At 42.5% G+C, this 24,652-nt stretch overlaps 2 protein-coding genes across 4 annotated transcripts in view; one reads left to right on the top strand and one right to left on the bottom strand.

The window, feature by feature from the left end:
- Positions 1–11,886, top strand: part of PDK3 (pyruvate dehydrogenase kinase 3) — an 85,707-nt gene extending 73,821 nt beyond the window's left edge. Inside the window, exons 12-13 of one of the 2 annotated variants that reach the window (XR_008622894.2) lie at positions 552–1,739; positions 7,725–11,886. Coding sequence is in view for 1 of the 2 variants with exons in the window: in XM_003819583.4 (XP_003819631.1) it covers positions 552–582 (31 nt within the window). In the remaining variant the exon portion in view is untranslated. Of the gene's footprint in view, positions 1–551 lie in introns of both variants that reach the window. The other variant, XM_003819583.4, reaches the window with a different exon arrangement.
- Positions 11,887–19,473: 7,587 nt separating this feature from the next.
- Positions 19,474–24,652, bottom strand: part of PCYT1B (phosphate cytidylyltransferase 1B, choline) — a 114,925-nt gene continuing 109,746 nt past the window's right edge. For both annotated transcript variants that reach the window (XM_034949501.4, XM_003819584.4), the window contains exon 8: positions 19,474–23,884. In XM_034949501.4, the coding sequence (XP_034805392.1) occupies positions 23,672–23,884 (213 nt within the window). In that variant the 3' untranslated portion in view covers positions 19,474–23,671. The remainder of the gene's footprint in view (positions 23,885–24,652) is intronic.

The following is a 24,652-nucleotide window of genomic DNA, read 5'->3' on the forward strand; positions in this document are numbered from 1 at the left end:
CCTGGACAACATGGCAAAACCCCATCTCTATTAAAAATACAAAAATTAGCTGGGCAGTGGTGGCGGGTGCCTGTAATCCCAGCTACTTGGGAGGCTGAGGCACGAGACAAACCCAGGAGGCATAGGCAGCAGTGAGCCAAGATCACGCCACTGCACTCCAGCCTGGGCGACAGAGCGAGACTCCATCTCAATAATAAATAAATAAATAAAAGTATACAATTCCATATTTTTTAGTATATTCACAGAGTTGTGCAGCCCTTCCCACTATCTAACTTTAGCATATTTTCATCACCCCAAAAAGAAACCTCATAGTTTTTAGCAGTCACTCTATATTTCTGACCAGAGTTTTCACTGACAGTAAAGAACCGTTTTAAAGTATATATAAGTAATTAAATGGTCATTCTATTTCTGTAGTAATTGTAGAAAATAATTCTGAGATATGGCAAGGGTTTTTGAATTATCACTATAATGAAATACTCTAAGTCCTGGTCAAAACAGAGGAGGTTGTACTCACAAACTCACTATGGATATTCTCATTATTTTCTTTGTAGAGACAAGATCAAGACTAATAGAACTTTCTAGAGGACTGAATGCTGTGGTCCTCTCTGTGAAGAAAGATTGCCTTCTGCAAGTCAAACAGAGAGAACTGCTTTCTCCCACCTGCTCTGAGCGTGGCATCACAGTTATTCCTAGTGCTTAAATGTGTATTTTCTCTCTACCACCTGGACTTTCCCAAAGAGTTTTTCCTGTAGCTACTCCAGATCTTCCACTAAAGTAGTAACTTTTTAATGACATCTTGCTGTGGTGTGATTGATGCCTGTCACCGAAGAGCACAGAGCCTCCTTACAGCTCTTGTGCCCTCGTACTCTCCATCTTGTTATCATAGCGTCTGATGTCTTCAGTCCTTCCAGGATTCTGTGCGCCTTTCCCATTCCAGATACAGCAGATCGTACTGTTGCTCCTTGTGACCAAATACCATATTTGTCCCAAACCTCCACCTAGGGCCCTGGGACCCTGAAAGTGGAAGACATCAGCTGGCCATGCCCTGATGATTTAGTCCCAGAGCCCTCCGTCTCTCCCGTGCCTCCCTCCGCCACTCTATGATTTAGACTTTTGCCTTCTTCCATCTGATCGGATTCTCATTGTGAGATGTGGTGACTTTCATGTTAGATCTTCTTCATTGATGCCTTGGTTTTATTTTAAAATTCATTTGTATATGTCTGTTGATTAAAGCATTCGAAATGTTTTCTTAGAATTTTTCACCCAACTGCTTGGTTTCAAAGATCTTAAGTGAAAAACTGCCTCCTGGTCAATACCAAATTTGTACAGAGTGTGAAGTGGAGTTTTTATGCTTCTGTCAAACTTCCATCCATCTAATACTGTACCTGTGTCATATTTTATTCATTTGTAGTCTTCTAAGGAATTGGAAGTTTCTGTATGATGCGCTTTACTAGTTGTAAAATAGACTATCAGAGGGAAAAGGCCTCTCTAGTTTATTTTTGAAAAATGCTCCAGGTCTTAATAATTTTCATTTTCATTCATATTAGTTTTAGAATTGTCAGCTCAGTCTGATTTTCACAATCCTTTTTGCTAAAAGTTGGAAGTGGGAATTAGCAGACGATTTGGGATAAGGAAAGAGGAATGATGTTATATTTACCCTTAGGAATAGAAGTGACCGAAGAATCCGGATTGAAACCAGCATCCCATATACAGCTCCACAGGATGTGCTTCTCTTCATGGTAATTTTCCATATATATCATCTACTTTGATTTCTGCCCTGTTTTAATGTCCATATAAATGTTTCAGTCCAATTTGTAAGTGTTGAGTCCACTGATGTAGAAGTTCTGACTTGTAAACCATTCATCCTGCTTTAGTCATATGATAGTACCAATGCAATTAGCTCCTCTCCCACCACCGTGGGGGATTTCTCCGTGAGATGAGGTGTGCTTTGACCAGCTGCATGTGGCTTGATTGCATTCCTGTTTCTCTTAGTTCCACTGGATCTTGTTTTCTTTTATTTCGTTATATTACCTGAGCTCAGGGTAGTTCCATTCATCTTTAGAAAGAGCTCATCTCTTCCATCCTTAGAAGGATCTCATCAGAGAACTCATATGTAATCAATCAGGTAAAAGAAATACTGATGTACTTCTGAGAGACTGGTGAGAGGTGGGTCATAGGAAGCCCATAGGTCTGAGGACCGAGTCAGTGTCTTGGGGATGGGGCTGTTCCATATGATTATTTTTGTGTGGCATAAAAGATGTAAAAAAAAAAAAAAAAAAAGGTCCTTTACATGCAAAGACCCTAGCTTCCTTTTTTTTTTTTTTTTTTTTTGAGACACAGTTTCACTCTGTCCCCTAGGCTGGAGTGCAGTGGCACCATCTCGGCTCACTGCAACCTCCGCCTCCCAGGTTCAAGCAATTCTTGTGCCTCAGCCTCCCGAATAGCTGGGATTATAGGCATGCACCACCACGCCCAGCTAGTTTTTGTATTTTTTTGTAGAGACGGGGTTTCACCATGTTGGCCAGGCTGGTCTCGAACTCCTGACCTCAAGTGACCTGCCCACCTCAGCCTCCCATAGTGCTGGGATTACAGGTTCGAGCCACTGCGCCCAGCCGACCCTAGCTTCCTTATAAACATGAGATAATATCTTCCTAGGCCTCAATTTCCAACGATACTCCTTTATGCTTTCAAGTGTGATACACTGTAGGAGAGAGGAGGCAGCAGTTTAGGGGGTGCTGCCTACTGCCTGACTCTGACAGCGTTTCTCTTGTTTGAGGAAGGCCCATCGATCACCACATCCTCACAAGCAGTACCATGTAAGGGGCCGAATATGGATAATATGGTGTAGAAAAATCTCATCACATTCTTCCCTTTACAAGTGTTTTTCAAAAGTAAAGATTGATTTCAGTGTCTTCATGACTTAATCGGTAGTTCTTTACTAGCACGCTTTTTGGCTTACTCACATCCATCTGACCCCAGTACAACCTTGCTTCTCCTGTCTTTGTTTTCTTCATTAAGAATTTATCTTTAACCCTAAAGCAACTGCAAGAAGAGTTTCAGGAACATCTGTGTTCTCCTGGCTTACTAGCCTCTTTACCCAAGTATTCATTTATCCTGTTTGTCAACTGTACATGATTCTTTTAATTTAGGCAGAGAATCTGGCTGTTTACTGGGTTTGCCTATAAGCAAATGGTCAGATTTCCCCCATATAGGTTGTAACACAAATAGACATGGACCCTTTTTCAGCTAAATTCTTTCCCATTCCTCTGTACTGCTCTTTCATTTACTCTATTTTATTTTAAGTGGGGACTGTGTCTATTTAAAATAGTGCCTGACACATAGTAGGTGCTTAATAAACAATGTTAATAAATAATATTAAAATAATGAATAATATTCATAGATAGTAGGTGAATCAAAGATAGAAAACTGTCAGACATTTTCCTTGGGTGGTAGGGCAACATCTTTCTAAGTTCTTAAACCATCCTTGTCTCTAAATTAAAAATATGGAAGTTCAAGTCAGGAGCTGTGAAAGTGCTGAATTTCCTTTTTATAGTGCTAAGAGATGACTTTAAAATGTAGAGAAATGCAAGGAAGTGGAGGGATAGATCCGCAGGAGCCATCTCTTCCTTTTTTTGTCTCTGAACATCTGATTTTGGCTCCTGAATACAGAATTCTTTCCATCCAAACAGTGTGACATAGTTTTACAGCCTTGTGTATAGATTCCAAAGACCTTCTGCATACAGCATGCCATTTGATCCTTACAATGCCATGAGCTGGACTATGCAGGTATATCGGTTTTTTGTATGAATCCCAAAGCAATTAAGGAGTTTGCCAAGGTGGCATGGTAAGTCAATGGAAGGGCCAAAGCGAGCAATTGGGTGCTTGGAACAGAACAGTACGCCAGGTGATTTGTATTATCTCTTTTGAGGAATTTATTCAGTATACTATTCCTCAAAGGGTAAGCTCTAAACCCCAAATTATCTGTAGAGCAAGTTAATTCCGTTCAGGAGAGGGTTTCTTTTGTGTGTTTCCATTTTGGCATAGTTAGAGGAGATAATCAGATGGATTTGGCAGCTTTTACCAAAAATGACAGGCAACTTAAAGTGGATAGCTGTAGGTAATTACTAGAGTTATTTAGACTTAATTCTGTGTCTGAATGAATTCAGTGCTTACTGCCAGCCCTTTCATACAAAGACTCCACATTTGAGAGCTGATGTTTTTATCTTTTTTGCAGACTGGATTACAGCTTCGGTTGGGTTTTCTTGCATATTTACAAATGTATTCCTGTTGCTGTTACTTACGAACAATAACTTGGCTGGCTATCGGATTCTTGGATCACAGCCTTTTTCCTTGAATTCTCTGGAGACAGGATGTTATTGCTACTTTATGGTTGTCCATATCTGGTGGTGCTGACAGGTCTGAGTCCTGATGGATTTTTCTTCCCCTTTTGTAGATGACCTGATTGTTTGCCCTGGATACTTGAATTCTTTGTTTATCCTTGAAATTTAGTAACTTCGTTGGAGTATATCTCAGGATTGACTGTTGTCTGTTGCCTTTTTCTGGAATGCAGTGAGCATTAGATATGGTCATTTCAAGCCTCACTGCGTTTTGTATCAGTTTAGTCTGTTCTCTTCTTGAAAACTTCATTTTTATATTGGCTCTCTGTCATCTGTCCTTCACAGTTATCTTTCCTTAGATGGCACTCATCTCATCTTTCTTCATTCACGCTGTATGGTTTTTTTCTCAAGTCTTATCCTCCATTTCACTGACTGACTCAGTTTTCTGTACTGTTGATTCTAGGGCTTGTTCCTTGTAATGTGGCTTCCACTTCTGTTACAGTTTTATTTATTTTATTTTATTTTATTTTATTTTTTTCAAGATAGTGTCTCACTCTGTCACCCAGGCTGGAGTGCAGTGGTGTGATCTCTGCTCACTGCAACCTCCGCCTCCCGGGTTCAAGCAATTCTTCTGCCTCAGCCTCCTAAGTAGCTGGGACTACAGGCTTATGCCACCATGCCTGGCTAATTTTTGTATTTTAGTAGAGACAGGGTTTCACCATGTTGCCCAGGCTGGTCTCAAACTCCCGACCTCAAGTGATCCACCAGTCTCAGCCTCCCAAAGTTCTTGGATTATAGGTGTGAGCCACCGCGCCCAGCCTAGTTTCATTTTTTATCTCTTTCTTTCCTTAGCTCATTATGTTGTCCTCTTTGATTTCTTATTTCTTCCAGTGCTGAACAATTTTGTCTACAGTTTTAGTGGTTTATGAGCTCATTCTTTTTCTAGAGTGTATTTATCTATCCTTTGCATCTTTCATTCCTTTTCTTGTATTGTTTTGCTTTTATCTTGATGCACAAGTATCATGATGACCCCTTCTGCTTATTATTTATCTTTGCATGGTACCAGTTTTACCTGTCCAAGAAGAGTGTGGGTAAATCCTCCTTGACTCCTTCTCTTTTGAGCGAGACATGTTTGAAGGATAACCTTAGCACTTGAACCCTAAGGCTAGCTCTTGATGGGTTGTAGTGGTGGAGGGTGTTTTTGGTTTTCATTCTGTTTGGATTTGGGGGAATAAGGAGTGACATGAAGCCTCCTTGGAACATGTTGTCTGTGAGTGCCTTCCATAGACACTGTTGAATCCTCTGCCCTGGGGGTGGCCGGGTCCCATTGGGAGACAGATCCTCTTTGCATTTCCCCATTCCCACTAGTCGTCATCCTAGCAGGAACATGGTGGGTTTGTACTTCTGCCCTCCTGGATTCCATGTAGCCCACATTTGTGAGATCGGCTCCAGAGTTAGTTTCTCTCCTCTGGTCCTGCTTCTCGCCGCTCTTCCTCTTTTGGATACCGGAGGGGATGAACACACATGGTTCATCTGAGATCTCAACCTCCTGTCCTCGTTTTTCTGGAAACATGCACGCGCAGAGTGTGCCCAGCTTCTCCCGACTGTTGCCAGTCCTGTTTTGCCAAGTTAACAAATGATCAGTAGAGTCTTGGGAATCTTCTCATTAACTGCCCAGCAGTTGTGGCTGCTGGAGACTCGGAGAAATGCCTGGCAAATGCAAGAACTCTTCTTCGATTCATCCCCAACTTGGTTGTATCTGTCAGACATTGCCCTGGAGTCCGTGGTATGGAGTTGTAGCTTTTACTAGTTTCATTATAGACAGCTTGTTGTTCAACTTTTGGATGTGTGGGTCAGAGGGCAGGAGCACTTATATAAACATGCATTTATTCTGCCATCTTTTCAGCAGTCCAGATGCTTAAACATTGACTTTGAAGCTAATGTCCTTCATAATCTACATTTGAGCAAACAGAAGGAAGCAATATTGCCAGCAAGAAAGGACGATTAACTTAATCAATACGGGATTTTTGTTTACTGTTCTGTGTGGAAAGATAACTTTTAAGTCAAGTTCCTGTCTCATTGATTAGAGATATCAGTACCTTCTGGTTTGAAAATAGAGGACATATGACATTTTAATGAACTTAAGTTATCAGCCATTGACAATTATTAGTTAGCTGATTAAATATGATAGAATACTCCAAACTAGCACATCACCAGAGTTACCAAGAGACGCCTAAGCTCTTCTTTATGAACAGGTTGTTGGTGGAGCTGTGCCACTGAGAGGGTTAACATCTCTGACACCTTAACTGTGCCACAGGTTTTCTTACCTGTCTTTTCAATCAACCCATTTTAAAATTTAGTTCATCAAGAAAGAGAAAGGTGTTAAGTCTTCATCAGGATTCCTTTTGGTTTCTCATGAATACATATTCACATGGTTTGGAGACCTGGAGTCCACCACCAAAGCACACTGAGTTAATGTTTTGAAAGTGCATTTGTAGGTAGATCCTGGGGCTGGGGTTTTATTTGGCCTGTTTGTAGAATTGAAGCCTCCTTGCCTCAGTGGTCAGCACATCCCACCAGACATCCGGCAGCAAGCTTTCGTCACCTTCAGAGCTCTAGCATAATGATCAAGGAGCACTAGTGTCAGCCTTGCTGTATGCACGAAGCTCCACCCTGGGCAGTGCCTTTCCCTAATGTCTGTCCTGGTGTGAAATGGAGACTTGAAGACCGGTACCCACATGTAAGAGAGGTTAACGAAGGGAGGGTGGCAGAGAGAGGAGTCATGTGAAGGAAAGCTACCTTTAGTCCTCCATCGCAATACTGTCCAGTGTCTCCAGTGTGCTAGAAACTGTGCTGAATGCTGGGCACATGGCAGGGGTCAAAGCAGACAGAAATCCCTGCCTCATGAACCCACTTTCTATTAGGGGAGACAGACTAGAAACACAAAAAGGACATTGAATAGTACGATTGAGAGATAAGTGCTATGGAGAAAAATCCAGCCAGAAAGGGAGATGCAGAAGATAGCACCAGATCTTCTCAATGTTGTTTTCATCATGGACAGGTGCGTTCCTTAGAAGATGAAGTGTTAGTGATTCCTGAGTTTTTCTCACCTTCACGTCGATTGATCTGAATTTGGAGAGTCTGTTTTCTGTGTCTGGCTCTGCACTCAACTTTGCAGGGAACCCTGTCGAGGTCCTCACACTGTGGCTTCAGGTAGACAGAGCAGACGGGAGCCCATTTTAGTTCATTGTCTTGCTGACCAATGGGGAACTGTGGTCAGGTGAGAGGAGGCAGCTTTTACAATCAGACTTCATTGAATAGTGTGGGCTGCTGTTTCCTTGTAACAAAACCCCATAATGATGGCAGTTTCCGGATGTGTCTTTTTAGGACTTCAGAACTTATTATTTGAATAGAAGTTTAAAGCATCTGGATGATGATGCTGTAGCTAAAACAGCTGCTTGTCAGAAGAGACCCTATTTAACACTTCTAAACTTGTTTCAGAGGTGGAGGAAAGGATAATCTGGGAAGGCCTCCCTCTCAAGTCCACAGGTTGGTATCAGCTGTGTTCATCCCCCAAAAGGAAAATAAAATGACAACAATATTTTGGTCACAGAATTCCTGAGAAACCTGTGTTTCTACCTTTATGTCTTTAAGATAGGGACATGAATTCCCCATGATCTGGGTGATAGGGTTAGGGTGGCCAGGACACTGTTACTTTGTGTGTGACACAGGTGGCTCCTCATGACAGTTCCTCCATGCCTTAGAACATGTCTGTCTGGTCATCCCTGGGGGTAGAGCTGAGTGACCCAGCAGTGGGAGATTTAACAACTGGAGAAGAAGATGGGATGTGTTTAATCATCCCCAGAGGTAGGGCCAATTTGTCACCCTTTAAATAGACTTATTTGCATATAAACTAAAGCACCTTAGGGCATCATTACCGAAAGTGTCTAAGCAAATGTCTGATACAGTTACGTGCCTGCATTAAAAGAAAGCAGCCCCCTTATCTTGCCTTAATATCCTTACAGTGTTTTAATAAGTTCATAATGCATCCTGTATGTGCATTTTTTGGCATAAAACACCGAAAGGTGGAGAATTGACTTCAGTTCTCTCCATCCTTTCCCCTTAAGTGTTCGTGGCGCTGCAGGGGCAACGTGCCTCCCATTGGAAGTGGTGACTTCCTCTTTGATAGAGGTTTGCCTGTCTCTTGAAAATGAAAAGAAGCGGAGATTGATCTCTGGAGTCCCATGGTCCAGTTTGGACTATTGGGAATATTTTTTATGGGATGTTAAAAACAATATTAGAGACGTGAGATAGTAAATTTGTGGTAATACCGGATCCAGGAAGCTTACAGTGAAGAGTATGAACTTAACCTGAAAAGTATTTCTCTGTTCTATAAATCTCTCAGTGACATTTGGATTAATCAAGCATAATTAAATGTAGTTAGATTTTTGTCAGATTGTAGTTCAAAATAATATTCATCTATGGAGAGGGTAATATATTATGTAGAAATTTTATTAAGCACTTTAGTTAAGCAAACACTAAGGAGAACAAAATCAACCTCAGGAAGGTTAATTACTAAAAAAAATCACAAAGTATAGTAGATTATGTAAATCATTTTAATTTTGAATACCGTGGCTTGAGCTTTAATTTACATAGAGACGTATTTTGGATTTGTTTTTCACATTATATTTTCTAGTACAGGATTGCAATTGCATTCTTGAAAAGTTCTACTCATTTTAGGATTCCATTAAGTTTGCTTAACTTTTTTCATGTTATAATTTCCAAAAGCAAAGAATTACAATTGTATTCTAGCTAATTATTTTAATGTTTCACTAACTTTGTGTATATTGTAAGACCATATTTTTATTTCTATACAAATGATGATTTTAAGAGAAGTATCAGGAGAGAGAATGTATATGAAAGCATCGCGTCCACGCCTGGCTTTGCAATAAGTGTTCATTTAAAAGAAAGACATTTGCAAAGGTAAAACATAAGAGTTTAGACTATAGCGATAAATCTTTTTATTTTAGTAATTTCTTTAAAGGGAAAAGTAAAGAGATCAAAATGATTTTATATGTATTTTTTTTGTACTCAGAGAATTACATTTTCACTACCCCCGCCTGTCTCAGGGAATAGCCTTTGATAAGAATCCCATGGAAATCTCTGGAACTCTATTACAGTGTGTTCAGATTTGTTAGTTCATATGTAAATTTCAGAGCTAGAGCTTCAAAACTAGAGTATTGTAATCTCAGGAACATAAGATTATCCAAGAAGCCTGAACCTTGCTCTTTTCATGATAAATGACATCCAAATTTCCTTTGTCTAGGAGATAAGCATAGATCCCTTTTATCATGCTTCTCTGAGATTTTCACAGAAAAACCCTGCAATTTGATTTTGTTTGATAATTTTGCTTTTTGGCTTTTCAGTGAGGACTCTATTTTCCATTGGAACTGACTCCTTTGGGGATAATAAGCTTTCACTTAAAAGAACATTCCATTAGATAGTTCTAACTTCAATGAACCTAAAAGTGGCTTCTTAATTTGAATAATCTGGATAACTTTTGCAAATGGGTCAAAACAGCACAAGTATCAACAATCACGTATGTACTGAGTAATATTTGCCCTCCAGTTAGCAAAGTCAAGAAATGTCTAACTCTGGCACACAGCACTGGTTTTAACTACTCTTTAGTTCATCTTTGCCTTCCAAATTGGTTGAAAATGGCAAGCTTAGAATGGAATGCATATTAATAACAGAACCACTTAATGTTTTAAAGTATTCATACCTTGAGATTCTTTTTGAGAGAAAAAAGAAATCTTAACATCCAATTCTAGTTGTTTTGGCTTTTCACATATGCTAGACATGAAAAAGGCAGTTACAAAAGTGAAATCCGATTGGAAGTCAGTGGTGTCCGCCATTGAGCCGTGCTAAATGTTGTGTCACAAAAGGAGTTTGTGAAAACAGGATGAGTAGAAAATGTTATACTGTTGTTTCTATCGTGGCACCGCTTTCTTATAAATTCCATTTGCTTTTTGTCATCTGAACTGTTACAACCATGGGAAACCTCAGTCCATATTTTTAAAAGCACTATATACTTACAGGAAAAACCGACTTATGCCTTCATTGAAAAAATGTTGAAGTTAATATCCCAAATGTTTAATGAGCATGTTTTAGAATATTTACAGCTAAAGTCTGTCACTTTAGGGATTTGACAAAACTTGAGACTGCCTGCCACTGAAGAGGGACCAGGCAGAATCTTCTCAGCCTTGTAACCAGCGTTAAAAAAATATAAGGGGCTTGATGAGATCCTAGATCTGCTCCTTTTCTCCTAGGTGCCTGGGTAACTCCTGGGGAAAGCATCATATTAAGTCCTTTGGTATCATGCTTTTCAAGCAAGGTGTGTGATTTTGACCAATGAATTGAGCTGATATGTGATTTTGACCAATGAATTATGCATCTATTTAAAAATTACCAAGTGTATCTTGACTCTTGAGTGGACAGTCAAGGCAAAGTTTACTTAGGAAATGTAAAGTATGGAGTGTTTTAAAAAATTCAAATTGAGTTTATTCACTGTTGGAGGAATTGAATTCTATTGCCTCCCTCATTTCCATTATGTTCATTGTTACAATTGTGCTGCTCTGTTCTCATTGTGATGCTTAGTTCTCGTGTAGAACTGAGTGCTACACTCTGATTAGAAACTGGAGTTGTGCTTGAGTCAGTCCTGGAAAACAGGACCCATTTTTAAGAAGAACGGAACATACCACTTTGGCATTCTGGCTGACCCTAATTTCTGCAGAGTTCCTTGGTGTTAAAATCATTTGAGGTCATAATTGCTGCTTATGGTTTATATACACACCATCTGCTGCTCTAAGTTCACATCCTCTCAAAAGTATGCAAGTGCTTGAAATTTAAATATTTCCCAGATCTAAAACAACTTGTGACTACCTAAGAAATGCTTGAACCAAATAAGAAACAGCACTGTGGAATAAAATATACCATTGTGAACATATCTGATGCTGCAATGAAATGTAAAGTTCCTTACTTTGCTGATTTTTCATCATAACTCCTTGACTCATAAAAGCGGTGTCTAAACTGGGAACAGCTGCTAATAGGGTAAAAGTGTTATACATGAAATAAAAGTTCATTACAATATTTGTACTCATAAGTCAAAATCTGACCTGGTTCGCTTTGTGCCTCTGTCAGCCTACTTACAGTGATAAATGTACACAGAAGTCCAGTGTTCCCAAGGAGCTTTGTTTATAGAAAGAAGCTTGGTCCCCTCAGTTCTATGCTGTTGTGTGGCCTGGTTGGTACATGCCGTCATGATGAAGGATGACTTTGGTTTGAGATAATTTGTCACTCCACATTCCATGGAGAAAAGTGTTTCATTTTGATGTTGGAAAAACATGACCAGAGAAGCGTGTGACTCAGATAATGTTCCCCGGAAGTTGCAGAGCAATCTGTGGTGTCTGTCATAGCCCAACTAGTCCTGGAGCACATGGACAATTCTGTACCCCAATAATCAGAACAATAAAATGATAGTTGTGATTCACTGTGCGTCACTGTGGTGTTTTGTGAGCCCTCGTCTATTTCTCATCACTCCCACCTATAAACTTCTCTCTCTTGGTTTCTGAAATTCAGTACATTAACGGCACCAAGCACCTTTGCAAATTGCTGGGAATAGACAAGGATGCTTGCTTAAAGTCTTATGATTGAGCGAAGGAAAATAGGTTATTTGGAGTCCCTAGCAGGGAACATGGAGCTCACCTTTTTTGGGGAGCATCCTATGGATGAAATATAGTAGCTGTATAATAGTAAACTGTTAGAGTTGGTATTTTTCAAAATATGGTCCATGGATAGAAGAAAGAGGGCCATACACTGTACTGTCTAAGTCAGGACACTTTTGAGAGTGAAAAAGAGCACTATTAACAATTGTTTCTGTAAACCGTGTAAGCAGGTGTACACTGGCACGGTCCTGGGCAAACTGAGATGGCCTGGCCATGGCCCACCCACACCAGAACGACCTGAAATGCTGGCTTATGCAGATTCCTGGGCCCTACCTCAGCTCTTCTACTGATTGATTCTCTAGGGGGTAGTGGGAGGCCCAGGAATCTATATTGACAAATGCTCCAGGGGAATTGTTTTAAAAACTAACATTGCAAACTGCTGCCACACGGCATCTTCAGAAGACAAACAACTTGAGTTTTTCAATGAAAGTGCTATTGGTTCCATGGTCTTTTATAATGAACTGGGCAGCACCGACACCAGAACCCAGTGCCTCCAAAGACATTTGGCTACAGTTAAGTGCTTCCTGAATAATTAACAGATGTAGTCCTCATGCTCTTTAGCAGTGTGTAATTCTTTTACTAAACATTTCGTGAAGAGGTGCCTTTTCATTTTTTATTGGAGAGCCACATAACTGCTATCTTCCATGTTTAACGCTAAAAAACAAAAGTTCTCAAAAATTTGAGGCAAATGCCTTGGTTTTGAATGGTCCTTGGGGAGTGTTCATATCAGGAAATCACGTTTGTCTTTGTTCAGCTACCAATTATCTCTGTTAACTGTACCTTAGTTTCCTCATCTATAAAATTAGGGAGTTTCTGGGCAGAGTGGCTCATGCCTGTAATCCCAACATTTTGGGAGGTCAAGGCGAGAAGATCACTTGAGCCCAGGAGTTTGAGAACAGCCTGGGCAACATAGCGAAACCCCCATTTCTAGAAAAAAATACGAAAATTAGCCGGGTGTGGTGATGCACACCTGTAGGCCCAGCTACTCAGGAAGCTGAAGCGGGAGGATTGCTTGAGCCTGTGAGGTCGAGGCTACAGTGAGCCATGATCACGTCACTGCACTCCAGCCTGGGTGACAGAGTGAGACCCTGTCTCAAAAATGAATGAATGAATGAATGAACAAAATTAGGGAATTGGACTACGTGGATTCCAGACTCCAGGTTTGATGTTTTGTGGCACTCTTTAAAAACCTAAAATGGGAAGCAATTACTAATCTACTTTCATGTTGTTTTTATATATCTATGTATATGGAATATAAAAGCAGTGACTCTTGAAATTGACAGTGGTTTTACTCAGAATTTTAGTATTATCCATCTGCATTTTACCAAAGGTCAGCTGCTGTGTTAAGACATCATTGATGACTTGGGAATCGTGTTTTCGTAGCAGCCACTCCTGCCCTGGTTTGAAATCCATAAAGTATGTGCAGTTTAGGCTCACAAAGAGACTATTTAACTCAAGACTGCACAGTTCCATGTAGCTGCCACAGAGCATCACACTTGAGTGTACATTTTTACTTTTTTGTCATTGATTTCAAAATCCTTTCCAAATGACTTAATAATGCTTGCTTACAAGTGATTATCTGCTGATATTTTCAGATATTTGCTTCATAATAACGTACTTACACTTTGATCACATGAATAAATCATAAGGCATCGTGTAGAAGGGGTTGCCTCTGGGAAGGGTTTCTGTAGACCACCATCCACCACTAGGACTCTCTGCAGTGCTGGAAATGTGCTACATCTGTGCTGTCCAATATGGCCACCACTAACCACCTCAACAGTTAAAATGTGGCTAGTGCAGCTGAGGAACTGAATTTTACATTTTATTTAATTTTCTGAATTTAAATAGCCACATGTGGCTAGTGGCAACCATATTGGACAGCCATTTCATCTGTTGAATTATTTAAAATTAGCGTCGAGCACCCGTTTTCACCAGTCACCAGGCTGGGTGCTTTACAGCAATTGTGTCATTTTTAAACGTTGGTGTTAAAATGAATCCTTTGTCAATGAATCCTTTGTCCTCTGCCCACTGATGACACTTTCATCAACATAATCATCTCTCTCTCTCCTTGGTTAAAAAAGATAAAATGATATTTAGACCATTTCCTAGTGTGGCCACATGGCAGACCAGTTCTCGTCTTTGCTACACAAGCCATTGACCATCTACCTCTGAATCCATTTACTTTCGGGCTTATTTTGTTCCCTGAACTGACATATTACCATAGCCCAGAGAGTCTCAATCTGGCTCCACTTCAGATCCATTAGAGGGGTGCTGGGGAGTCTTTTTTTGAGTTCCCTGGGAGATTCCAACATGCAACAGGGTTGAAAACCACCGATAAAGTTCAAACTATAGACCAGTCATTGGGAAAAGCTAGAATGCTGGCTGCACAAAATCATGTCTCCCTGGCACAGAGCAGGCGTACGAGCTTTGCGACTTTCTTGATAATCTGCCTAACGGCAATTGGGAAATACTTAAAAAGGAGAAAAGGCTTGTCAGTTTGGATTTGGGCCAACTAAGCAGTCTTGCCGTTTCCTTCTCTGCAAGAAACTCCAAGTTAGGCTAATGCTACTCTTACATTCTCTGGCATTCTTGTCCAAACAGTATTTGCAAGTCCTCAAACAAAATAAACATGTTAATGATTTCAACAACAGTGATGGATGCAGAAGCTTCCAACAGTTCCTTAGTGACAGCTTAATATAATAGTGTAATTATTTCTAAAGTTAGAGATAATTATTGTCACCTTAGCACAATAATTGGAATGGAGCTTCCTATATGAAAACTGCTCTTCTCCTAGAGCTTCAACTGGTCATGAAATAACAGTTTATAAGGGCAAATAAATGCCCCATTATTCAGGTGAGGGAGGCCCGTCAGGCACTCTGCAATCAAAGAATGTAGGGGAGACTGAGAATGACCATCTCATCCATCAAGCAGCCCTGTCCAATTAGGATCATTTAAACTATTTCATGCAAGGCCCTCACAAAACAGAACCTTACTGCCATTCATGGGCCTAGCTAAGGGATATCATTGTCAGTCTCCTCTTTTCAGCATACTCAGAAAATAGTTTCAAATGAATAGAAAATCTTTTAAAAATCTGGTTTTCTTATTTTCCCTCACTCTCAGAGTTGGTAATCTTTGTACTCAGGGACAGTTAGAGCACATCACCCCCAAAGAGATGAGTAAAATCATGTAAAATTAGTAAGTAAAATAATTGTAAGATTCTATTGGTAGAATCAGAAGTTTCAGTGGCCAGAAACATGGAGTTTTCCTTAAGAGCTCAGTAAAGTCAAAGATAGGGCCAGTCAGGAGACTGAGAGGCAGACTAGTAAACTGAAATTGAGGGCAAAGGGGCAGGGATTGTGTCCCCTCTAGTCTTTGTGTCCGCAGCACCTAGTGGCCCACTCAAATGTTTGTTGAGTACTTCGGATGGAAATGTATGCCAGACCTTAAGTTAAAATGTGGATCAAAGGCCACGACTTTCAAAGGAAAATAAGTTACTCTAGAAAGGAGCATGGAGTAGCTTGAAAGTGTGTTCTGGCTAAAAGTGATTCCTAGCTTAAACTGGCTGTGATCAGCATCCAAAGAACCAGAAAACAAAAACAAAAAGAAAAACAAAAAAACAGAGGGCAAATAGGCAGGAAACAGATTGTGCCTGACAGCCAGAATCTGTACCGCTGGGTTTGTTTCAGTGGGAACATGTCCAATGGTCAAAGACTTTGGTTAGTTACCATTTTCACTTCTTGTTATAGCCAAGTATGGATTGGAGGATATGTACAAGGAAATGGGGGGTGGGGTCCTTTAACTTCCTTCCCTATTGGCCATGGCTCCATGTTCATGAGTTGAGGTTTCAACACTTCCTCTCCTCATGGACCAGGGAGCATGTTCCTTTGGGTCAGATATCCCTGTTATATCTATTCCATGCTTCGTGTGTGTGTGTGTGTGTGTGTGTGTGTGTGTGTGTGTGTGCATATGTTTTAGACAGAATCTCGCTCTGTCAGGCTGCAGTACAGTGGCACGATCTCGGCTCACTGCAACCTCCACCTCCCAGGTTCAAGCGACTCTCCTGCCTCAGCCTCCCGAGTAGCTGGGACTACAGGCACATGCCACCACACCTGACTAATTTTTGTATTTTTAGTAGAGATGGGGTTTCCCCATGTTGGCCAGGCTGGTCTCGAACTCCTAACCTGATCTGCCCACCTCAGCCTCTCAAACTGCTGGGATTACAGCCGTGAGCCACCATGCCCGGCCCATGCGTGTCTTGTGGACATCAAAACTCAAACATTTTAGCAAGGTCATCACTGGTAGCTGTTAAATAGGAATGGTAAAAAGAAGAAATTATCTCTATCTGTATGAGAGTTACTGCTCCTCAACTCTGTCAGGACTTGGGAAAAGATTCAAGGATTTGTGACCACTGTCCTCAGTCACCTTGGGTTAGAGAAAATAATGGTTCCCCAAAAATGTCCATATCCTAATCCTCAGAACCTAGGAATACGTTGTATTACATATGAAGAAGGAATTAAAGTTGCTGATGACCTGAAAATAGGGTAATGCTCCTGGGGTTATCTGGATAGGCCCAATGTGATTACAAGGGCTCTTATAAGAGGAGGAGGCAGAAGAAGAGTCAGTGTCAGAGTGATGTGACATGAGAAAGACTGGACTGGCTACTGCTGGCTTTGAAGATGTTAGGGGGCCATGAGCCAAGAAATGCAGGTAACCTCTAGAAGCTGGAAAGGGCAAGAAAATAGATTCTCCCCTAGAGCCTCCAGACAGGAACAGCTGCCACCTGCCAACACCTTAATTTTAGCCCAGTAAGACTCATTTTGGACTTCTGACCTTCAGGACTGTAATTTAATAAATTTGTGTTGTCTTAAGCCTCTGTGTTTGTTGTAATTTGTTACAGCAGTAGGAAACGAATACACACCTCTTCCACTTCTTTCATCTATCATTAATCCCTGGGTACCAGATATAGAAACAAATAGAAAAAGAATCAGTGACTCAGTGGTGTTAAGGTGGGTCTGTGATCAGGCTGGTAAATGGCATTTTGTCAACATATTCCCAGTGGAACATGACTACCAAACAGATTAAAAAGACTGGTTATCTTCTCAAGCTATGTAATGGGTCATGTCCTGCTACGCACATGGCAGATGATGACAAGTTTTCTTTGGACTTGGACATTTTAGAGTGACAGGGATATTTGCAAGTATAGTCCGTTGAAAAGGTCCCTGTGGAAAGGGTAAAGTACTCCAACTCTTTCAAGTAGAGAATCATCAATTCTTTTTAAATCGAAGGTTACAGATCAAATATTTTACTTGTAGCTAATCCCTCCATCAGAACTCTTTATGAATAGAGTACAGGAAGCTTGTAGCTTAATTATTTCACCTCCACTCAAGAAAGATTATAAAGTTAAGGAGAATAGAAATTGTTTATAGGTGAAGCCGGGTGCGGTGGCTCACACCTGTAAATCCTAGCACTTTGGGAGGCCGAGACAGGCAGATCACTTGAGGTCAAAAGTTCGAGACTGGCCTGGCCAACATGATAAAACCCCATCTCTACTAAAGATACAAAAAAAAATTAGCCAGGCCTGGTGGCGTGTGCCTGTAATCCCACCTACTCAGGAGGCTGAGGCAGGAGAATCGCTTGAACCCGGGAGGCGGAGGTTGCAGTGAGCCGAGATCCCACCACTGCACTCCAGCCTGGGTGACAGAGCGAGACTCTGTGTCAAAAAATAAAAAAAAATTGTTTCTAGGAACAGTACCTGTCAACCCTGCTCTGACCATTTCTCCAAGTTTCTCACATTTTGGTCAACTGCAGCTGATATTTAGTCAATATGGTGCCTTTTCTAGAATACACATTATAGTAGTGTCGAAGACTAACATAAGGCTTCTATCAGCTACAGATATTTGGGCTCTTAAAGAGATCTTCAGATTTTACTCTTGATTGGTTTTTACTTGATGGTTTCTTAAAGAAGTTGATCACCAAGTATACTTTGATGCTTATGAACTGTCACACTCTGTCTCAAAAGCATCTCTATGGGAGTCCTTTTAATCTAATAGTTCCTGCTGAATACCTGGAGAAGTTGCCTAAACATTCAACTCCAGTTACCAATGAAGACTCCAAGACAAGAGGACTGTGTGTGTGATATGTGTGGGAACACTTTTGATAGTGTACCTTTTCCCCCAGGAATTATGTTCATTAACAAAGGCTAATTCTCTTGGGGGCAAATATCAAGGTTCTTAAATATGGGTTTTAGTACACCTTGTAACTGATTGTTTTCCCCTTGAGAACATGTCTGAGGCATCATGGAAGTCAAGAAGAAACTTGTAACTGTTGCTTGAAATACAACCTGTCAAGAATGCATTTGATCTATGTGGTGAAACCAAATAGTATGATGTACGAATAATAGGTATTCCATTTTAAAATTCATTCCCTTGCTGACTACCAGCCTGGCTTTATTTATTCTGGACCCGAGGCTAATGTCAGAACTGTGGTCATTTCAAAAAGCGCAACCTCTCCAGATGGAGTTAATGGAATCTCCTTAATTTGGCGAGTGGAGGGCACCAGCACAGTTCTCAGAATATTGACATCTGCCTTAGCTGTTGACATTTGGGATCCAGATTTAGTGCGTCCACCCCCATCTATCTGTGTCTAGCTGATCAAAGAAGCTTTTTTTCCCCAAAGATGGAAAAGTGGTTGAAATGGCCACTTCCCAAAGTTTAGGTACACTTGGGAAGCATTCCGTCAAGTGACAAGATAAGAAAAGTGGATGGAACTCTAGAGCCTTTTATCTTGATGCTAGAAGTGTGGAGGCTGAAGGCATGAAACCAGTCACCAATGCGGCTGTGGAGGCCCCAGGGGACTGGAAGACCACCTCTCCGGTGAGAGTTCAGTACTTTCTCATGGTTGTTCAGTGACAGCATCACAGCTGGTAGAAGCTTGGGGCAATGCAGGCTGCCTCATACATTCAGAGACCTTTACAGGCAAAGGAGACCTTAGAAATAATTTCCTTGAGGCCAAAGAAGTGAAAAGGTTAGGCCAAGGTCACAAAGTCAGTTAGTAGTGGAGCCTACAATGCAGGGTCCTGACTGGGTTCACCATGTGAGCTTCCCTCCACGTGGTGCTGTTCCTAACTAGCTTTCAAGTCAAATGTGGGGCCTTTGGCAACTCCAAGGCTTTGCCCTGCTCTGCACGGTGCACAGTCACATCCTTCTGAAGGGCTGGGGCCACAGCTGGGCAGAGCCAGCTGGTGGGCCAGGACAGCTGCTACAATGCCTGTATTTTTCCCCATTGAGCTAGAGTTCATAAATAGGAACACACAGCAGCACACTTTTAAGAAACATGACAATGACACACGAAAGTGCAATTCTGCATCCCTTTATTTATAAATGAGTTGAGAATGGTGTGGTCCATTTGAGAGCAAGAATGGGATAGGAGCAGGGGGGCAGGGGACGCGCAGAGTTGGGGGAGGCTGATTCCAGTAGTTCGTGTTATTCAGCACCAGAGCAAATGCTTGGGCATAAGGTCGTGCTTTAACCCAGACAGGTCTTGTCTTATATGTACAGCATAGTCTTAAGTATGTATGCTCTACTTATGGCTTTGTCCCTGGACACATCGCAGTGACACAACAGAGGAAAACTAGAAAGAAGTCTAGAGAGGAGAAGTTGCAAATGCCTCATGAGCTATTTCTTTTTTAAAAATCTGATGGCCAAGACTAGTGCTGAACGGATGCCTAAGAAACAGGCACATCTCTGCTACAGACGGGCTCATCTGCTTCAGCTGAGCCAGTGACACCGTCTCGCATCTCTCCCTGGGGTATGACTAGATGCTAAAATAAGTACTGAAGACGGAGAGAAAATAAATCCGTGCTCTTCCTGTCCCTCCCTCAGGGGGTGAAATAACAGTATCTAGTAGGCTAAGAGCAAAACTGAAATCCCTAAGCTGTGTCTCTTCCACTCAGACCAGGTTAGAAGCCAGGCCAATGTCTCGTGTCCTGCTCCTCTTGAGCCTGGCATTTCTTTGCCTTGGTAAGGTCCTGACACACAGGAGCATGCTTGCCAGAAGCAAGTCGTTCAGTGTGACTTATGGCACAGCAATCCCACCCTTGTTTCTTAGCTGGTGGAGGGGTGACCAGTTCATTTTAGGGTCCCCATAAGCAGCTAATGTAGAAGTGCTGAAATGAAGCAACCAGAGAGGCAGGGACCCCACATCCTGCATGGGCATTTGCTAACCTTGGTTGTGCGTAAAAGGAACCCTTCCCTCTTCACCTGTCAGGGGGTGAGTTAACACTTGAAAGGGAGTGGAAAATCGGCTGGACGCCATGGCTCATGCTCATAATCCCAGCACTTTGGGAGGCCGAGGCGGGTGAATCACCTGAGGTCAGGAATTTGAGACCAGCCTGGCCAACATGGTGAAACCCCGTCTCTACTAAACATACAAAAATTAGCTGGGTGTCGTGGCAGGCACCTGTAATCCCAGCTACTTGGGAGGCTGAGGCAGAAGAACCCCTTGAACCTGGGAGGTGGAGGCTGCAGTGAGCCGAGATTGTGCCATTGCACTCCAGCCTGAGCAACAAGAGCAAAACTCCGTCTCAAAAAAAAAAGAAAGAAAGAAGAAAGAAGAAGAACTAAAGAAAGAAGGAAGAAAGAGAAAGAAAAAGAAGAAAGAAAGAAAAAGAGGAAAGAAAGAAAAAGAGAAAGAAAAGAAAGAAAAAGAGAGAGAAAGAAAGAGAAAGAAAGAAAGAAGAAAGAAAGAAAGAAAAGCGGAAAATCACTACCCTCCCGCTCCCCTACAACTTCAGTCCCACTTTCTCCCATCTTCATAAGCTGCCCCCTTCTGCAGTCCTAAGTTGCTATCCTCCAGCCCTCAGTCTGAAGCTTCCTTTCCTCACTAGGGCAAAAAGAATCTCTTTCCTTGCTTTGTGTCATTCCTGCTTACCCCTCCAAGCTTGGGGCATATTTCTCATTCCAGCCTTAACTCACTCTTGGCCATTACAGTTGACCAGCTGGCCCTAACAAAATGCAACCCGGTCTCCGCCTGGGAGCAGGGAGGTAGTGTGGGGGTAGGGGCTGGGAGAGACTGAGAGATGGCCAAAAAGTATCAAAAGTTGGGTTGCAGAATCCTTCCCATTCCTTCTCAGTAGATTTGCAGCCTCAAGAGGGTGGAATGTGGGGGCTCACTGCAGGTTAGGAGGGTGAGATTTAGAACCCATTTATGTGTGGTTTGGGCTCATCCCTGGAATAGGCATTAGTTATTTCCCATAATTGGCAGCAATGGTGACATTATCTGATGAGTCACGTAAGTGGCACCTGTCAGTATGGCATGTAAGGCCTGCAAATGTATAGTCAGCCTGATACACTATTTGCTCCAGAGTATAAGATTCAGGTAAAAGTGAATCTGTCTGCCCTGCCATGGAGTAGGGGCACAAAGGCCTTCCCAAGAGAGTCTCACCTATAAAGTGAGGTCCTGAAATGGTTTTATGAGAGCAGATTTTCTTTATCCTCCTTTCCTCCCTCCAGGAACTTCTTTTCTCCTTTTCTCTTCCCTTGTTCCCCCCACCTTCCCTTGCCTGGCTGGCCTCATACTTCACTGCTACAAGTGCCAACTAACTCAAATGGTAGGCAGACTTGCATGGTTTGACCTGAGTGTGTGATGGAAGACAGAGACCAAATGGAAGAATGAGGCCCTTGTCCCTCTCTGAAGAGCAATATTCTGGGTGGCCCTTGACTGCAAAAAGAAGTTTTCTTCTTCACATGCCATGTTCCTGCCAGCCCTCTGTCCCATATGAGTGCTTCCCAGAGTCCTGGAGAAGGAAAGTGCCAAGAACAAAGAGGTTCCAAGCCAGCTCAGCTTCATAGTTTTGCTTCCCAGCAGACAGCACTCATCTCCAAGTGGATAGGGAGGTAGTTCAACCCCAACACAAAGGGGAAAGACATGCCGCCTTCCTTCATTGGTTGTCCCCTTGTCACCTAGAAGGCTGGTTCCCAAGGCCTCTGAAAAGGGGTATTTCTATCACAAGAGATTCTGGGCTCTGCCTACAAGTTGCTGGTTTGGGCCTCTATTCAGTCAGACCCCAGCTCTGTGTCTGACTTTACTGGCATACCCATACAATAACCCAAAGAGTTTGGTTCTATGCCTTAACTCTCCCTGCTCATTTCGCACAGGTGACTAAGGAGCAGGACCTTTGGACAACTCAGCAGGAACACTTAGAGTCTTCATCCTACTTGGCAAACCTAGGGCCAGAGATAATGGTGATACTACCTAGACCATTCAGATGCTGAGATCATAACTGAGCCCACAGTTCTCTGTAAAAAGTCTTGAGTTCTCCTTCACCCAAAAATGTTATAGGAGGCCACGAGAACAAAATACTAATTTCCTGGTTGGGATAAAACGTTTCCACAGGAATCTGGAATAAGCTTGACAAAGTGCCCAAGTCACAAGAGAACAGATGTTTCTTGAGACCAAGGATTTCAGAGGAGTATTATGGTGGAGCGCAGGAGTGGGGTCTATTATAAAATGCCACCACTATATACTCATATTGCACATGGGATACACCCGGGGATGGCATATTGGAGCATATATAGAACAGATACGTGCAGGTAGCACCCCCTATTGGTATACTATGTTTGATACCTCAAACTGTTACTTGAGGTCTATGAAACTGTTAACTGGTCAGAAATGGGAAAAGCCGTTCCATAATAGCATCCTTTAAGGAGAAGCTTCAGGAGACATTTCTTGTCCGCTAAACCTGGAGGCAAAGCAAAGCAGCTCCTCTTTTTTATATATTAGGAAGTTTTTCTTTGTTGCAGTTCCCACGGATTAAGGTAATTTCTGCAAAACAATGAAGTCAAACCAGTGATGAGAAAGTACAACCAGGAGCACATCAGGCCTTACGTGGAGTTCTTGACAAAACTGTCCTTTGAATAAAAAGTTAAGGTTCACACTAGATGACCTTTTATAACAAGCCTAAAGCAAGGCTTTGTCTATGAGCCACATTCATGGAACTGGAAGGAGCTGATGCGTTCCAACATCAGGTCTCAGTGGCTGGACTGAGGAGGTTGGAATCTGTCTTTATCTCGACTATTTCAGAAGCACTTTGCCACCTCTATTGGAAACAATTTTATTCTGGCAGAGCTGGGGTGGTGGGAGGCAACGTGCAGGACCCTTATGGACGCAGAAGTAGCAGGTTGAGGGAACAGCCGCTTCCACAGGTGGTTTACTTGGTGGGGGTGGTGGAAGGACCAAAGCAGAAGTCACCCCATCAGTGCAAGTCTCTCTAGGGAACTCTGCATCCTTCCTTAGCAAGGTTAGAGTGACTGTAGATGACGCTAAAGTTTGTGTAGGTTGTCCAGCCGGAAGTCTCTGCACCTTGCCCAACCCTTGAGCTGTACGGAGAGTGAGAGAGAACTGGTCCCAAGACCTTCCCTTAGCAGAGTTCAGGGTCTCTCTGCTGAGCTGCAGCTCCTGTGACTATTACCCTTCAAACACCACCCAGGCAACCCTGTGACTCTCGCCCTCCTCCCCATCCTGCGTGGTGCGGCTCTTGCCTCCCAGCAGCCTCTACTTTTCATCCTCATCCCCCTCGCTCATGCTGCTGATAGAGGCTGAGGCTGCTTTGGGTGAGGAAGGGGGTGAGGTTTTGAGTGGAAGCCATGAGAAGGTGGGCGATGGGGAGCGGGAAGGGGACCGGCTCCGGGTTGGGCTGCTCACAGGGCTCTGCTTCGGGGATAAGGCCTGCAGCATCCGGCTGCTCCTCTCCTGGAACATCTGCTTCTAAAGATAAATTGGAGAGAAGGCATCTGTTAACTTTGCAATCTGAGGCAGCAGCAAAACAAAAAGGTAAGGCAGGCAGGAGAGCCACTACCCCAAAACTCCTGAGCCCACAAACCTACACTCGTACCACATCCCATGTTGTCCAAGACTATGTATAGTAAGGAACCGAGTGACATTCAGGGGTAGTGACAGAAGATTACAGTCACCACTGGTTCTTTTTTTCTCTCTTTTTTTTTTTTGAGACGGAGTCTCGCTCTGTCACCCAAGCTGGAGTGCAGTGGCATGATCTTGGCTCACTGCAACCTCAGCCTCCCAGGTTCAAGCAATTCTCCTGCCTCAGCCTCCCAAGTAGCTGGGATTACAGGTGCCCGCCACCATGCCCGGCTAATTTTGTATTTTTAGTAGAAACGGGGTTTCACCATGTTGGTCAGGCTGGTCTTGAACTCCTGACCTCAGGTGATCCACCCACCTCAGCCTCCTAAAGTGCTGGGATTACAGGCGTGAGCCACCATGTCCGGCTACCACTGGTTCTTAACACTCTTTCCTTCTTCCCTTTTTTTCTTCCATCTACAAAATTTAACTGAGTGTCTCTGATTAGCCAGGCAAGTAGTCATGACCTACAGACTGGAGGGGTGGCAGAAAACAAAACCCCTGACCTCATACCCTCACAGATATGAGGAGGAATCACACAATAAACAAATATGGTATGTCAGATGGATCTGTGGTCTGTGAGAAAAAGAGGGCGAGAGGATAGCAAGTGGGGCTGGG

The sequence above is a fragment of the Pan paniscus genome, chromosome X (assembly GCF_029289425.2).
Source record: "Pan paniscus chromosome X, NHGRI_mPanPan1-v2.0_pri, whole genome shotgun sequence".
NCBI lineage: Eukaryota > Metazoa > Chordata > Mammalia > Primates > Hominidae > Pan > Pan paniscus.